Consider the following 16,900-nt stretch of genomic DNA (forward strand, 5'->3'; position numbering starts at 1 on the left):
AATCTCTACCACCTCTGGGTATCTTTCTCGTCCTTCATCCTCAGTGAGAAGGGTCCATTGCTATTCGTTTTCAGCAGGCTGTAATCTCTGCTTTTTTTTTTTTTTTTTTGAGCCACTGCCTGATGACCTAAGCATTTCTCATTTCTACTGTAATTGTTGACTTCAACTTCTTCAGTTTCTTAGTAATATCACTTAACTTGTTTAACATTAATGAGTAGTTTTCAGGAAAACCACCTCAGCTGACATGTAAAGAAGTGACTGTAGTATGGGTTCCTTCCTCAGTAAGGAAAATGGCAGGTCTGCTCCTCTTCCCTCTCCTCCTCTTCCTCCTCCTCATCATCCTCCTCTTCTTCTTCCTTCTCCTTTTCCCTCTTCTCCTCTTCCTCCCCATCTCCCCTTTCTCCTCTTCCTTCTTCTCCTCTTCCTTCTCTCCTTCCTTCTTCTCTTCCTTTTCTTCTTCCTCTTCCTTTTCTTTCTCTTCCTCTTCTTCCTCCTCTTCATTTTCCTCTTCCTCTTTTTTATTTTCCTCCACTTCCTCTTCTGATTCCTCCTCTCTTTTAAAATATACTTTTAACTGCAGATTTGGGGTTGCAACAAAATTAATAGGAAAGTACAAATTTCACCAATACTCTCATCCATTCATAAATTTACTGTTTGATCAAGTTGAAAATGAAGTTTCTACTGTAGCAAACTGTGACTATTATCCTTCATTGATGTAGTTCATTTGTTGTGATTGCTAAACACACACTGACACATCTTTGGCATCCAAGATCATCATACCATTTAGAATAGTCTGACTTCTCCAGAAATTAATAGTAAACAATAATATAGATTACAGAGAAATTAACCTTTTTGAAAACTTAAACACACACATACATAAACACACATACACACAAGAAAATCTCTGCTAAATAAATAACTGTTGGATCAAATAGAAAATACAGTTTATATAATAGCCCAATCTATTCATTCCTGCCTCTCTCACACCACTGGCAACTTTCAACTTTCACATAATTTAGATTTTTCTAAAATGCCATATAGTAAAGTCAGTGGTATGTAGCTCTTGCAAGTTGGCCTCATTCACTTAGCAAAAAGCACATACGTTGTTTTTATGTATTTTTGCGGTACGCTAGCGCATTTCTGCTTAGTGCTGAGTCATATTCTCTCCTCTGGTTGTTCCACAGTTTGTCTGTTGACTTGCTTAAAGGTCACTTGGCTTGCTTGCTTCAGATTTTGGAAATTGTGAATTGAACTGCTATAAACATCCATGTGCACACTTTCCATGGACATATGCTTTCAGTTTATGTGAATACTTCAATACATTGCTGCATCACATGTCAGTGTGTTAGACATTTAAGAAGCCACCATACCGTCTTCCAAAGTGGCTGTGCTATTTTGCATTCCCACCAGCAATGAATGGAGTTACTATTGTTCTGCATCCATGTCAGCATTTCATGGTGTCATCGTTCTGGAGAGCTTTCTTGCCATCTGTCTGCCGTCTTTGATGAGACTGCTGACAAGTGGGCTGCCTGCAATCTTTCTTTAGTTGCTCCATAGCCCCATTGACAATCATTCTGGTTCTTTTGAATTTTCTACACGGATGATCATGTCACCTTCAAACAAGAATGGTTTTACCTTTGTCATATTTGTGGTTGTAGGCTTTTCCTCCCTGCCTTTGCTTAAGCTCAGTGTCATGTTGAAGAACTGTGCAGGGGAGAGAGGACATTTTGTCTTGTTCCTGAGCGGACATCTTCTAAGATGCTAGCACTTTGAGAGCTCTCAACACAATGAGAAGTACTGGTTCCTACAGGAGCAGCTTCTAAACAAACCTTTAACCACAGAATGACCTATACCTTGGTACTGCTTGGCTCTTCCCCAGTGGGCTGAAACTGTGGTGCTAGCTGGCTTCCCTGGGATTGATAAGATTAGAGTAAATGTGTATGTCTCTGCTGGTCCAGGATGCTGCATCTCTAGTTTTGGCAGATTGGGTCTAGAGTTTATTTCCCTTGTGAATAATGACACTTAAAGCAGTGAAGATCAAAAGTCATCTCTGTAATTAGTGGAGTTATGATGGGCAGCTGGCAGGCACCTCTGCTTCCTTGGCCTCTGCAGTTTTTCTCAAATTTCAAACATGCAAAATTAGGAAATGAGCTGCAGCCTAGATTCTAATTCTTATCTACATATAGAATGTTGGACAGAGACGTGGTGTGGCACTGCTTGTGCTTGAATCCCAGTCTCACTTACTACTGTGCAATGTCTTTGTATCATTATCCTTTTCTAAAGATGAGAAAAGTTTGTAAGACAGTTAAAAATATTTGGTTAGTAGTAGAATAAAGCATTCTGAATGGTATATGGCAAAGAAACAGTGAAGGGTTAGCTGTATTCATTGTTCTTGCTATAACATGTGCTATTGATTTTCTTTCAGAATTGAGCACTTTGCCAGAATCTATAGTCAAAAAATTGGCATCAAGAAGGAAGTTCTTTTGAAAACCTTGTGGGGAGATTATTATATAAATATGAAGGCTAAGAAGATTATGAAAGTTGATCAGGTAGTATGGTCTCTGTTACTCTTGATTGTGGGCCATAGAAAACTTGAACTGTGTCAGCTCAGCAGAAGCAGGTCAGCCCTAGTTTATGCAGGTGAATTCATGGAGGGCTTAATGTGGCACAGGATTGTAAATAGTACATGAGTCTTATGCTCACGCATGATTTCTCTAGACTTTCGCTTTGTAAAGACAGTGAGCAAGCTGTGAGTACAGTTGTGTAAGTATATTGTTCCAGCTCCTTGGGAGGTTCAGTTCCTAGGAGTTTAAGGCCAGTTGAGGAATAGTCGCACTCTGTCTCTAAAAGTAGTTACAGTAAGTGAATGGAAAGCTGTCTGGTTTCTGAGTTTTCTAGATCTTAGATCCTGGGCACTTTAAAGCCACACATTTGCTTTTTATTGGTCTAAGGTTAGACATTGCAAGTATTTTTCATGTTTTCATATAGAAAACTCTATATGAAACTCTTTTAAGACTGCCCTGAGCTGGGCGTGGTGGCGCACGCCTTTAATCCCAGCACTTGAGAGGCAGAGGCAGGCGGATTTCTGAGTTCGAGGCCAGCCTGGTCTACAGAGTTATTAATAGCTTATTAATGCCACATTTGTAAATAAATTTCCTTTGATGACTTTTTTAAAACTGGACATTCAAGGCAATGGCTCTTAACTTTCTGATAATAACGCCCATGGCTCTTCAGGAAGGAGGCATTTGATAAATGCTCCACCTCAGGTTTATGCAGCAGCATTCATACAACCCAAAGTTCTCAGTATTCACACTAGTCATTTTTTATGTAGTTTGTTCTTTTAAAAATAGATGTGTTTAAATTTTTCCCTAAGAAAGTCGCTCTTCCCCTTTCACCATGTAAACTTCAAGGGTTGGACTCGTCAGGCTTGGTGGCAAGAGCTTTTTAATTCCCTGCATTTTAATCGCTGTGAATACTATGTATACTTATTTCAATGGAACAAGTGAAGTCTGTAATTTTAAGACTGCCCTGAGCTGGGCGTGGTGGCGCACGCCTTTAATCCCAGCACTTGAGAGGCAGAGGCAGGCGGATTTCTGAGTTCGAGGCCAGCCTGGTCTACAGAGTGAACTCTAGGACAGCCAGGGCTACACAGAGAAACTCTGTCTCAAAAAACCAAAAAAGAAAAAAGACTGTCCTGTTCTTATGATCAGTTCCTCATGTTTAAGAACACAAGAAACAGGACCATAGAAAACTCAAGCCTTTGAAGAGAGCCCCACACATTTAGTGACGTCAGCTTGCAGCTCAGATGGTGGGGGTGGGGTGTTGTGTTTTGTTTATTTGGTGGTAGATTGGGGCAGTCCCTGAGGTTTGGCCCCCAAATACTCGCACTATTTTAGCACCCTTCTGGCTCCTAGAGGAAGAGAATGATGGCTCATTGCTTATGACTTACTGGCTATTTAGAGTATGACTTTTGTCTTTATCATTGAATAAGTATTCCAAGCAGAAGTAAACCACCCTGACAATGACTGTTGTAAATGTTCAGAAACTAAAGCTGATATTGATATGTTCTTCTGTGCAGGCCAAAGGAAAGAAACCTTTATTTGTACAGTTGATCCTGGAAAATATATGGAGTTTGTATGATGCAGTCTTGAAAAAGTAAGACGGTTGTAAAATTGTTTCTCTTTGGGCCGGGTCATTTACCCATTTCCCAGTCTGATGAGTCTCTTAGATAGCTGGGCTTGACCAGGACAGTGAACAGGGCTTAGAGCTTCCCAGATGTTGTAGGGCTTGGGAACAATGTAAGAGAGCATGTGCACGTTAGTAAGGGAGCTAGGAGGGCTGGAGCAGCAGTGTGCTGTGGCCTGCCGGGTGATCTGAGCAGAGACTGCAAAAGAGCGCTGGGCCTTGGTGTGTATTCAGAGTTTGAAGAAAGTAGTTGTGGTGGGAGAGATCAGGTTGGGAACTTGGGAAAACTTAGCTGGTACAGTGCAAGAGAAAGCTGGCTTCGGAAGTTCATTATCTTATGGGCAGAAACAGAACATTCACATTTATTTGTAAGACTGCCCTGGTAGACATAGCTTGTTTCAGCAAATTGTGACCTGGTCCTCTGCAAGGTTCTGAGGGCATGTTCCAGTAGGGCCTGGGGAGGCCCCTGCTTGCGGGGATCTCATCACTTATTTTTAGCCTCTTCTGAAAAAGCAACATGCAAAGAAAAAAAGAGGTGTCAAATGAAATTGAGCTAATTATTTATGCCTTTTCTCTCTGATCTTTCCCATAGGGACAAAGAAAAAATTGATAAAATTGTGACTTCTTTAGGATTAAAAATTGGAGCCCGGGAGGCACGACATTCAGACCCTAAAGTCCAGATCAATGCCATTTGCAGCCAGTGGCTCCCCATATCCCACGCTGTCCTCGGTATCCTTTATTTTAGTGGTTTTTAATTAGTTGAAGTTTATAAAATAAGAGAAAAATAGTATTTTATTGGCAACCAAATAACCCTCTAGAAATAACCCATTCTGATCCAATGTAGGTCATTTTTGTTTACTGAGTATTGTACCTTGAAGCAGTACTAAATAATTAGAAAACTTAATGTGCTAATATTGGTTAATATTAATTCTAGGAAGTTTTCCTTTTAAAACAATATTTGTTATTGAAAATAAAAATAGAATAATAAAGTAGATTTACTGTAATGAGAATAAAACTTTTCACTGATACTTTTGAAAGTAGCTATCTAGTCATTGGACATTCTGGAAGCATGAGCAGATTTTGAGACGTGAGTCAGAAAGCTGAGTTGTCCTACAGCCTGGACATTTCTGTATAAACGTGCCTGATTGTCTCAATTTCCATAGTCATTCTGCACTGAAAGCATAGACTCCTTAACGCCAGGCCTCAGCTATGGTGTGTCACAAACTGCCCAGTCCCCTTGACATGACGTCGGAGCGAGTAGAGAAACTGCTGTGCACAGGATCCCAGACGTTTGAGTCTCTGCCACCGGAGACCCAAGCCCTGAAAGCAGGTGAGGGAAGATGGACACATTGCCGTGTCCTACACTGATGACTTATTTTACTGAATGTTAATTTACAGACAGGCTGGTTTGTCACCTTGACTTTTAGAACTGACCATGTGACCAACCAGCTTTTGTCCTGCTCCCCAGAGTTTCCCTTTCAGTAGAGCATATTGCTAAGCCCGCTGGGCGGCCACGGACACAGACTCATGGACGCAGACTCGCAGTCGCAGACTCCTACCCTCATGTTCTTCTCACCTCATTAATGCTTCCACTTTACTCCGTCTTCCTAAAGAGCCACACATGTGTTCTCTGCACTGGGAAGAGAACTGCCATGGCTGTCTCCTAGGGACTGGAAGAGTGGTTCCTAGAATTTACACATGCTTAAGAGCTGCTGGCACACATTCCTCATCTGAGGAACAGCAGCATTCCAAGTTCTGTGGGCGCTGTGTGATTTATCATTCTGTGTTCATTGTCCCAGTTCTTCTCGTTACCCTGAAGTGTGTACTCTCTACAGCCCCAATCCACAAACCTCTCTGGTTGGGCCTACTGTGGACTCTTTGTTACTCTGATGGTCCTTTCCCATCCTCAGCCCACCAGCCATGTCACTAGCATTTGACAGAGTTGATTACTTCTTCCTTCTTGGCACATGGGCTTCCCTGACTTCCAGGTGCTGCTGTTTTCTGTCACTTTGTCCCCGGCTTTTTGACTTTGTATGTCACACAGAAGATCCCATCCGCATACCTCATTTTGTCTGTAATCACTCTTGGTGCAGAAGCTCACTTGGCTTCTGAATGACGGCTGTGTGCTCATAGTTCCCATCTGTATCCGCATGCAGAGGTGCCTTGTGAACTCCAGACTCACCAGACTCGCATAGCCTGCCCACCACTGCCTCTGCTCAGCTCTGCTTCCGAAGCACTGCAGACTGGACCTACCCAAGCCTCCCAACCCCGCTTCTCCCAGTTACTCTGTTGTAATTAGAGCTGTGTCCACCCTTTCCCCTACCGAGTCCAAAGACCCTGGAGTCATCGGTGGTTCTTATTGACTTCACACTCCTTTACTCTATTGGCAAATAGTGCGGTCCTCCTTTAACATATATTCAGAACCCACCTACTGCTCAGCAGTTCCACCTGCTTCTCTGGGCCAAGCATCCATTATCTTTCATCTGCTCGCCTGCTGTGTTCTTTAGCTGCAGTGATGAGATTAACATACTCAAAACTCTTCACTTCTTGCTTTCTGTACTTTTCTTGTTTGATTTGTGTTGTTGTTACTGTTTTGAGATGGGCTTTCTCTGTGTGGCCTTGGCTGTCATGGAACTCACTCTGTAGACCAGACTGGCATCAAACTCAGAAATCGCCTCTCTGGTACTTGGATTAAAGACCATCAACCGCCCTGCTTGTTTGAGATTTTTTAATGTTGCATTCTTTGTAGAAATTATTTTGATTTGAAGTAATGTGTTTTCTAAAAACTGATAACCAGTGATTTTATGCCTCTGTTGTAGATTATGAAAAAGATTAGAATCTCTGAGGTGGTGACATACGTTGCTATAGAATTGTGGTAAACTTTATATACTCAGAGAATTGACTTTTTATAGCACTGAATCTTTATTTCTGAGTTTTGTTACTATCTTGATACATTGTTCTTAAATTTTATCATCATCATCATCATTTGCATATGAGAGTTTTGCCTGCATGCATGTCAGTGTACTACATGCTTGCTTGCTGCGTGATGTCAGAAGTGGGAGGCTAGAGACACAGATGGCTTATGTGGGTACTGGGCATTGAACTCGGGTTCTCTGGAAGCGTAGTCAGTGCTCTTAACTGCTGAGCCATCTCTCCATTCCTGATGACACATTATTTTCGTCCAATTTATACATTAACTTGCCATTCTGAGGGCTAGGAAAACATTTATGGAACTCGATTATTGAGGTTTACCTTTGAATGTGGGGGAACAGTGGCTTGGGTGAGTTATGGAGAGCCAAGCCCTGTCACCAGCTGAGCGTCTGGGAAGAGCCTCCCAGTCCCCACCCTTCAGCTCTGCTTCCTTTTCTGCCTTCCAACTCTCTCTCTCTCTTTACTGTTCGTTCCTTGCAAACTCTGAAGTGGAATTTTTTATCACAGTTGTAAAGAGTTACATGTTTAGATGATGCAATATTCTAAATGTAATGGCTGTTCACAAATGTCTAGGTTTTTAATTATGAGAAAAGCAGTGACATTTTGCTTCCTGTTTATTTAGCTTTTATGAAATGTGGAAGTGAGGATACTGCTCCAGTTATTATCTTTGTTTCCAAAATGTTTGCAGTTGATGTGAAAGCCTTGCCTCAGAATAAGCCAAGGTAAGAAGAAGGGGGAGGCTGGGCTGGGCTGGGGGAAAGGCTTACCCTTGCCTGGCTGGTGGGCCTACAGCTGGGGTTTGGGTAGGAGGGCACGTATATTGCCAATCTTCCTCATGCCTGCCTTGGAATTGAGGACTTCCCTGGGCTTACGTAGAATCTGTTTATCACCTGCCTTTTATATCTATCGAAAGCTATTGAAACTAACTCTTGACTATTGAACTGATATCAGTGTAGCTGTAGTAATGACAGTAATGACAGTTGCCTTGCACTGAATATGGCAGGTATGGTGTGGTCTAAGCCAACCCTGTCTCTAGGTATGTCTGCCTCAGTGCAGACGGCATGTCTGGTCATCAGTTCTCTGTACAGCGTGTGTCTGCAGAGGTTGTGGAGAGGATTTCAGAAAGTTCAGAGAACCTATGTACTCTCCATGTGTTCTTCTCCTTCCCAGGGTGCCTGCCTCCCCTTCTATTTAGACTTTGGGGTTCAGATGGGGCAGATGGTTCAAGAGGACAGACACTAAGACACATTATGTCCTTCATGCTGTGCCTCATCTTACAGTCTTCTTTTTCCTTTTCTGTAAGACTCTGCTCATTCTTTAAGAGAGAGATTGTGTACGTGGTTTGGGGTTTTTTGTTTTAGCTTTCTCATAGTGATTTGATCGTAAGAATTGTTGTTCTGAAGAGAAATGAAGGAGTGAATGAGTGTGGATGAGGAATGAATGTCCCCTGAGGAGGGAAAGTGTGGACAGTGAGTGGGCAGAGGAGGAAGATAGGAACCTGGAGGCAGGTGAGCGAGTAGCTGAAGTTGGTGTGTGGCTGTGTGTTCTGACCCTTGCCAGGTGAGACTTCAGTGCTCTGTACAGTGGCAGATGTGATGTGTGGCCACTGAAGGTATTTCAGACTCTAGAGCATGCTGAAGAGTTGAAGGGCACTCCCCAGGCCTCAAGTACATTTATGTACCACTTAAAATTCCTCTGTGACTCATCCTTCATCTTTTTATAGATAATAATGGTAACTTTTCCTATACTACTTTGTTTTGTCTTCTGAGTATTTTTTTTAATAGTCTTCATATATTCATATGTTTTGGTGGAGCAATCAATTCTCTGTAAAATTGTTTTACTGATTTACTTTGTCTTCTCACTCCATTTTAATACTCATTATGAAATTACTATACTTCATAATTACCATTACATTTAATACTTCATGTGTGAAAACACCATACAGTGTTTTCAGATATTCCCGAGTTAAGTCGCCATCCCTACCTCATTCTTTTCTATCTTGTGGGTGCGGTTTTTCATATATGTTGTACTGCCTTTGAGTGAAGACATCTACCATTGGGGGGTGATATGATCTCATTCCCATCTCTGCTATAGTAGATATACTAAGCCAGGGCCAGCAGAATATTCTTGTCCTTTGGTGTAGATTAGCAACCACTACATAATGACAGATGGTGAGGAGAAAATGGAGAAAGACATGCCCGGCACCTGCTGGATGCTGGATCTTTGCTCTCATTTCCCAGCTCCCTCCTTGGTTGGAGATGATGTCTCTGTATTCTCTATGGGATTGTGTCAGGGATTTCTCTTCTCTTCTGCTGGTCTCTTCATCTCTGAGGCACAGACCTGGTAAACCACTTCAGAGGTCAAGCTTTAACTCCACCACCATGAATAAGCAATTGGTTTCAGTTCATTAAGCTCTTAGGATATTCCTGCAACACCACTTAGATCCAACAGCAGCTCTTCTTTCAGTTTGACTTCTGAGGAAGTTATAGCCTTAAGGAAAACAAACAAACAAACAAACAAAACAGTCACATAGCCTGTTGTGTTTTATAAAAATAAAGAGAAGAGGAATATGTTTGGTGGAGCTGCAATAAGGTGTGAGGGAAGGGGTTGCCTCTGGGCAGCCCATGCTGAGGCATCCCTTCCTCCTGAGGGTCCAGCCACACACTGGTGTAGTATAGACTAGAGTTTATTCGGGGCATGGGGAGGGGAGTTGAGAGGGTGGTAGAGACAGAGAAAGGCAGAGAGGGAGAGAGGAGTTGAGGCCAGCCATGAGCACGTGGAGAGAGAAGGAGGAAGGGAATGCAGAGAGAGGAGGAGCAGGAGGGAGAAGACAGAGCAGAGCTAGAGCCAGAAGGCTAGAGAGAGGAGGAGGCAAGTGGGCGGGGCCTAGACAGAATGCTAACATAGCCAGAGGAATTGCACAAGAGTTTGAATGCAGCTGCCTGGCTTAAAAGCTTATGTCTTCCACGGCACTCTGTAGAGCCTGCCTTCCAGGATCCTAGGACACATCAGCACCCCACTAACTCTGAGTAGGCAGCTCTAGCCTTTGTCCCTTTGTATGTTCTGTGCCTTTGCTTTTGCTGTTCTGAATGGTAGTTCATTAGAAATTGGGGTTTTCCAGGAAGACTTGCCCTGCTGTCCCTGGTCTTTTTGTGGCTCTGTGTCCTTGAGAACCAGCTTTTAGTAGACAGACAGGTAGATACCCCTTTTCTTTTGCGTCACCTGCTCTCTGTGACCTGTGTTAGCCTATAGCATGGTTGTCATGGCACTGACTGCAGCAAGCTTCTGTTACCTGTGCTAGCCTATAGATGGTTGTCATGGCACTGACTGCAGCAAGCTTCCCTGCCACCTTACTCTCCCACCAGCATCAGAGCATGCCAGAGCATGGCAGCTGTGCATGGCAGCCTGAAGCCAGCTGAACTTCCTTTGCTGTCTCTTCCTTTCTCATCTATGTGCCAACATGACCTTCATCTCTAGTCAACATTCTCACCTCTGGTCCCTAGTGTTGGTGGCTACCCTCTGTTTAGGAGGTGGTTGGTTATCTGTAACCTAGCTAACTCACCACCCACAGAGCCCTACTTCCATGCAAACAATTCCTCTTTGTTCTGTATAAATACTGGATGTCTAACAGACACTTAAGTGACGGCTATGGATTTCTCTTTGCCTGCTTTGTTCCCTCTTCTAGCATCCCAATGCCTGTACCAGGGCAGGACACAGTAGGTATTAATCAGTGGGCACCTAAATAGCAGGCTTTGATTCATTTTATACTAATTGATCACTATAAATGCCTATTATTTTTGTCTGGTTTACATTTACTTATTTACTTATTCTAGGAAAAAAAATCTTACAGCTCAAGTGTCTTAGTTTCCTCTCTATTGCTATGATAAACACTGTGACCAAGCCCCTGCAGGATGAAAGAATTCCGTGGCTTATAAGAGTGTGCCACAGTTCATTATCGAAGGACTCAGAGCATGGGCTCATGGCAGGAACCTAGAGGCAGAAATTAAAGTGGAAGCCAGGTGGAACTCTGCTTAGTGGCTTGCTTCTCCTGGCTTGCTTTAGCCTTTCTTATACAACCCAAGACCACCATCCCAGAGGTAGCACTATCAGTTACAATCAAGAAGGTGTTCAGAGACTCACCTACAGGCATTTTCTTAATTGGGATTTCCTCTTCACAGATGACCCTGGCTTGTATTAAGTTGTCCAAAACAAACAACAAACAAACAACAAACAAGCAAACAACCTCCTAGCCTCAAACTTGGCAGTCTACTGAGTTCCAAGACTATGGGGGTACAGTACCAATATCAACTTAATGGTGATTCTGTGCCATGCCATGAACTTGGGCTTTAGTATTTAATAAAATTATATTTCTTTTTTTAACCAAAGCTAAAATTAAATTTCTTTTTCTTAAGATGGTGATTTTTAATTTTTACTGACTGGAAGATGGTGACTGTGGAGTTTGGACCCAACAAATTACACTTGAATTGTGGCTCATATAGTATCCATTAAACTTTGAGTCAACTTTCTTAAGCTTCCTAAGTCTCTGTCTTCCTGTGTGTGAAGTGGTGATGTACAGTGTGCGTCCCTTAACTGCTGTGATGGTTACTGTGCTGTACTACATGTACAGTGGTAAGCACGGAGGACAGACCAATGATGAGCCCATTAGGGAGAGCAGTTCTCTCCAGACTCCTCGACTCTTAAGTGATAGTAACAGTGAATACTGTGTTCTGCATTTGTGTTTCAGTTCATACTTTCATATACTTGTGTGTGTGTATGAGTATGAGCGTGTGTGTGTGTGTGTGTGTGTATTTATCAGTTAAGCTTTTATCTGTGTCATTCCTCAGATGTTGTCCACCTTGTTTTTGTTTTAAAGACAGATCTCTCACTGATCTGGAGCTCGGCAATTAGGCTAGGCTGGGATTCCTCTGTCTTCCATTTCCCTGGCATTGGGATTACACATGTGTACTGCCAATCACGGATTTTATTCTTGGGCATTCTTTTAGCAAAAGACTGAGTCAAATAAACTTGCAGAGGAAGTATGTAGCTTGGGCCAGAAGAGCAGGAGTGGAAGATATGGCTGTTGATGATGGCAAAGAAGGAGGCAGGAAGTGGACAAATCAGACACTGCTGCAGAAGGCAGAACAGCATCTGTAGCTTACCGTTGTAAGGAAGCAGTGTGCATCCTGTCTTTACAGGCGTTTAGAGGTTCCCATGAAGAGGAGCCATTTCCTGCAGGGATGGTCAGTCTCTGGCCAGTGATCTGAGGTCTCTCACTTTGACTACCTATAGTGAGCGGGGTCTGGCTCAGAGGCCCAGATCCTGGGTCTGGAAGATAGATAGCACGAGTTTCCATCTAGCTGGCAGGATCCTGAAGAGCACAGCAGTGAACAGTCTGAGGTAGGATATCATTAGCTCCAGGAGCATGTGGCTCCTTAGAAGACAGGCCAACCGTGCCTGTGCCCAGTACCTATCTATGTGCACAGTGTAGCCTATCTGTAGCCTCTGGAGCTGTAAGAGAAAGAGGAAGGAAGCAAGGCAGTGTGGGAGATGAGACTGAGGCTGGTTTCACAGTATGGTTTACAGAGTGAAATAGAAAGTGTAATGTCAAAGGCAAGAGACAGTGTGGAGGGAGGCAGACAGTGTAGTGCAGCTCTGCCCCTGTTGCTCAAGCTTATGCTTGAGCGTCTGGATGTTCAGCCAATACAGTGGTGGGTATGCCACGGTCTACCAACTCCAGGGCCAGGACTGCTGCTACTCAGTGCTGGGGTTAAACGTGCAGGGAGTGGGGAGTATTCATGGGAATGCCTGCTTAAAGGGAGACGACTCCTGGGTCACTTCCCTTGCCTGGTTTCTGCCTTCCAAACCCAGATTCCTAACCAAATGCTCAGTCTCTAAGTACCTTTTCTGTGTCCTGATAGAAATGAGAGTCGCTTTTCATGAAGGAAAAAGAAACAAACCATTATTCCATTATTGCTAATGGAATAATATGACACACTTTTGAACTAAAAAGAAAACCTCATTTCATAGTGGCTGTTTGCATACTCTCCAGGGTGTTTTGAGCCTTGGTGCCTGTTAACCATCCTCTTCCTTCTCCTTGTTGGCCTCTACCAGAAGAAACACTGACTCTGTGGAAGGCTTTGTGTAACTGCACTTGGTGGTACTTGGGGCCATGGGCACTTGTGCACCAGTTCATAAGCTCCAAGCCATTGGGGACGTAGTGGGCCGGAGAGCCTTCTTTCACTACAGTTTTTGCTGGAGAGAAATTGGATAAGCCTCAGTGGGGTACTTGGTACTGGTCATCACTTCTACAGTCATATGAGCACTTGTTTTCAAAAGAGAGATGAGAGGTGTTTGATGCTGCCACATCATAAAATACTGTGATCATCATAATATATTATAACATCATAACATATCCTGTAGGCCTCTCACTCAAGAAGAAATGGCCCAGAGACGGGAACGGGCAAGACAGAGGCACGCAGAGAAGCTTGCAGCAGCCCAGGGGCAAACATCCCAGGGACCCACCCAGGATGGAGGTGCCCTTGAAACAAGTCCCCATGAAGATGAGCCAAGAGGTACAGCATTCCTAAAAGGTCTTAGTGGAAACTATTTGACATTTTTGCTTAACTTGGTACATTGTCCCTCATATTTTCACTTTGTCATTGTTTTTATCAATATTGTTTCTATTATCAGACCAGATATTCATGTTCACTATTTCTTCAGTACATAGGAACAGTTACTTGGTTGAAGTAAGCATTTGTGGCACTGAATATCTTTTTGTGCCTGGCAGGTGATGAACCAGATGTGGCAAGTGTAAGCCGCCAGCCTGTTTCCCAGGAGGAAAGCAGCCAAGAGGCCTTCATCGCATTTGCTCGTGTGTTCAGTGGCATAGCTCGAAGAGGAAAGAAAATTTTCGTCTTAGGACCCAAGTACAGCCCTGTTGATTTTTTACAGCGGGTAAGAGTTAGGAGTAAACTGTGTGGACATTATTTTGAGGATATGGAAACTTGTAGACTGCACAGGTGAGGTAAGCGAATGGGTAAAAGATACCCCAATTCCTGTGTTACCTGTTGCATTGCCTTGGTAACATTTTGTATATATAAATGGCTCCCTTAATAGCATTTGTGAACCAATAGCAAGTGAACAACTTTTCTGGCCTTTTTTTGCATATCAAGCAAGGTAAGAGTCCCGTTGGGCTAGAGGGAAGAAGTAGATGTAGGTGTTATTCTTACAGTTAATCTTCACAATTTTACAGAGCCAAAATCTCAGTGACTCAGGCAAAAGCTATAGTGATAGGCGCAGCCTGCATTGCCTGGAGTCTATTCAGGCTGCTCTGAGAGCAGATAGACGTGCCTGAGCCAGGGCCAAAGAGTCCGTAGGCCAGAATTTTCAGGGAACACATGACAGAGACAGTGGAACGAAACATGGAATAAGAAGGACACCAGAGGGCCTTGCAGGACCAGCAAGAAGCAGCTCTACCGCGAGTGACATGACCCTCAGGGCGTAAGCGTGTAGCCTCGTGGGAGAAGCTTGTCTGTAGGTGACTAGGACAGTGCCTTTTAGATGTAGGTAGGGGATGGAGAGCACAGCTGAAGAAAGCTCTCCCTCAGTTTCTGCTGTTAGCAGTCTGTTCTCTCCAGTGCTGCATGGTAGTTAGGCAGGCCTTGCTAGGCTGTGAGACAAAGCACAGTACTTGATGTGTAGAGACTTGTGATCCATGAGAGGCTAAAAGTGTTATAGCCACCGTATGTGTTGGAGCTTTTTCCTTGGCATTGAGAGTCGATACTCGCCAAACTGACCCAGTGATAAGGATTGTTTTGTGAAGCACTGACTCACCAGGTTACAAATGTCATGAGCACTCCTGTTCACCTCTGAGTATCTATCTCTGACACTACAGGTTGGAATCTGTTGCTTATGTGTCAGGCATCTTAAGTAGGGATAAAAATGTGCCAACAGCACAAAAGACAGTTGGACTCATGGAGTCAGAGTCACAGGAGTCCTATTCTAATGTACTTGTTAAAAAGGATATGTGAGGGCTGGAGGGATGGCTCAGTGCTCAAGAGCACTGACTACTCTTCCAGAGGTCCTGAGTTCAATTCCCAGCAGCCACATGGTGGCTCACAACCAACTGTAATGGGATCCAATGCCCTCTTCTGGTGTGTCTGAAGAGAGCAATGGTGTACTCATATACATAAAATAATCTTTAAAAAAGAAGGGTATGTGAAATAGTTCTGGCTCACTGTAGAAGTTAGCCCTTCTCAGATCCTTCCTGTCCTTTGAGCTGCTTTCTGTTGCTGTTGTTACAGGTTATACCTACCCAGCAACTTAAAGAGTGCAGGTTGTCAGCCCATACTTTCTAAGACTTTGGGGCTGGGGCTGACTTAGTGGGTGTCTATAGGATTCTACACTGCTGAAATCAGGGTGTTGATGAGCTAGTCTCTGAAGGATCAGCTAGGGAACAGTGTTCTTCCAAGAGTATGTATGTATGTATGTGCACACAAAAGCTCTAGGAAGCAAGCAGGTGATAGCTGCAGCCTGCACTGTTTTTTGTTTTAGCTTATTTTGAGACAGTGTCTCACTGAGTTACCTAGGACAGCCTTGAGCTCATTCTGTAGCCAAGGCAAGCCTTGAGCATGTGATCCTTTTGCCCCAGCCTCCACGTACTCCCTATCTTCCTACCACTTACCCCCACTGTCCATGCCTCCTCGTTTCCCTTAAAACAATGGCCATCTTCCCCGGGTTATTAACCAAACATTGCATATCAAGTCGCAGTAGGACTAGACACTTCCCTTCTATCAAGGCTGGATGAGGCAGTAATGTAGGAGGAAAAAGGTCCCACAAGTAGGCAAAAGAGCCAGAGACAGCCCCTGCTCCCACTGTTGGAGTCCCACAAGAACTCCAAGCTACACAGCTGTAACATGCGTGCCTAGGCCTAGGTCAGTCCCATACAGGTTCACGGGTTGTTGGTTGTCTCTTTGGGCCCCTGTGAGCCCAGGTTAGTTGATTCTGAAGGTTTTTCTTTTGATGTCCTTGATCCCTCTGGCTCCTACAATCTTTCGTCCCTCTCTTCAGCAGAATTCCCTGAGCTCCACCTAATGTTTGGCTGTGGGTCTCTGCATCTGTTTCCACTCATTGCTGGATGAAGCCTTTCTGATGACAGTTGGGCTGGACACCAGTCTATGAGTATAGCAGTATATCATCAGGAATCATTTCACTGACTTTTCTTTTTTCTTTTTTGCCAGTCATGTTCATTTCCGTCCTAGGTATCTGGGATATCCAGTCTCAGGATCAATCATTGGTTGGCCACTTACACAATTGCTGCACTACCTTTACCCCAGCACATCTTATAGGCAGGACAAATTGTACGCCATTGGGTAAATGTACTATGTTTTGGTTGAGGGACATATAGGTTGTTCCTAGTGTCTGGCTATTACCAATAAAACTGCTATGAACCTAGCTGAGCGAGCATCCTTATGGTAGAATAGGGTGTCCTCTGGGTATACACCCAGGAATGGTGTATCTGGGTCTTAAGATAAATTGATTCCGAATTCTCTGGGAAACAACCATATTGATTTCCAAAACAGCTGTAAGTTTGCACTCCCACCAGCAATGGAGGGGTATTCCCCTTGCTTCACAGTCTCTCCAGCATGAGCTATAACTTGTGTTTTTTATTTTATTTCTCTGATGGCTAAGGGTGTTGAACATTTCTTTAAGTGCTTCTCATCCATTTGAGATTCTTTTGTTGAGAGTTTTCTGTTTAGATCTGTACCTCATTTTTTAATTGGAT

The 16,900-nt window shown here is 43.6% G+C and overlaps 1 protein-coding gene across 7 annotated transcripts in view; it reads left to right on the forward strand.

The window, feature by feature from the left end:
- Positions 1–16,900, forward strand: part of Efl1 (elongation factor like GTPase 1) — a 129,250-nt gene that overhangs the window by 30,324 nt on the left and 82,026 nt on the right. For 4 of the 7 annotated variants that reach the window (XM_030241943.1, NM_175317.3, NM_001159672.1 and 1 more), the window contains exons 8-14: positions 2,426–2,549; positions 4,079–4,155; positions 4,778–4,914; positions 5,393–5,515; positions 7,739–7,838; positions 13,537–13,688; positions 13,904–14,070. In XM_030241943.1, coding sequence (XP_030097803.1) covers positions 2,517–2,549; positions 4,079–4,155; positions 4,778–4,914; positions 5,393–5,515; positions 7,739–7,838; positions 13,537–13,688; positions 13,904–14,070 — 789 coding nt within the window. In that variant the 5' untranslated portion in view covers positions 2,426–2,516. Of the gene's footprint in view, positions 1–2,425; positions 2,550–4,078; positions 4,156–4,777; positions 4,915–5,385; positions 5,516–7,738; positions 7,839–13,536; positions 13,689–13,903; positions 14,071–16,900 lie in introns of all 7 variants that reach the window. The other 3 variants (XM_030241945.1, XM_030241944.1, XM_006507161.3) reach the window with 1 other exon arrangement.

Source organism: Mus musculus, chromosome 7, assembly GCF_000001635.26.
Source record: "Mus musculus strain C57BL/6J chromosome 7, GRCm38.p6 C57BL/6J".
Classification (NCBI taxonomy): Eukaryota; Metazoa; Chordata; class Mammalia; order Rodentia; family Muridae; genus Mus; species Mus musculus.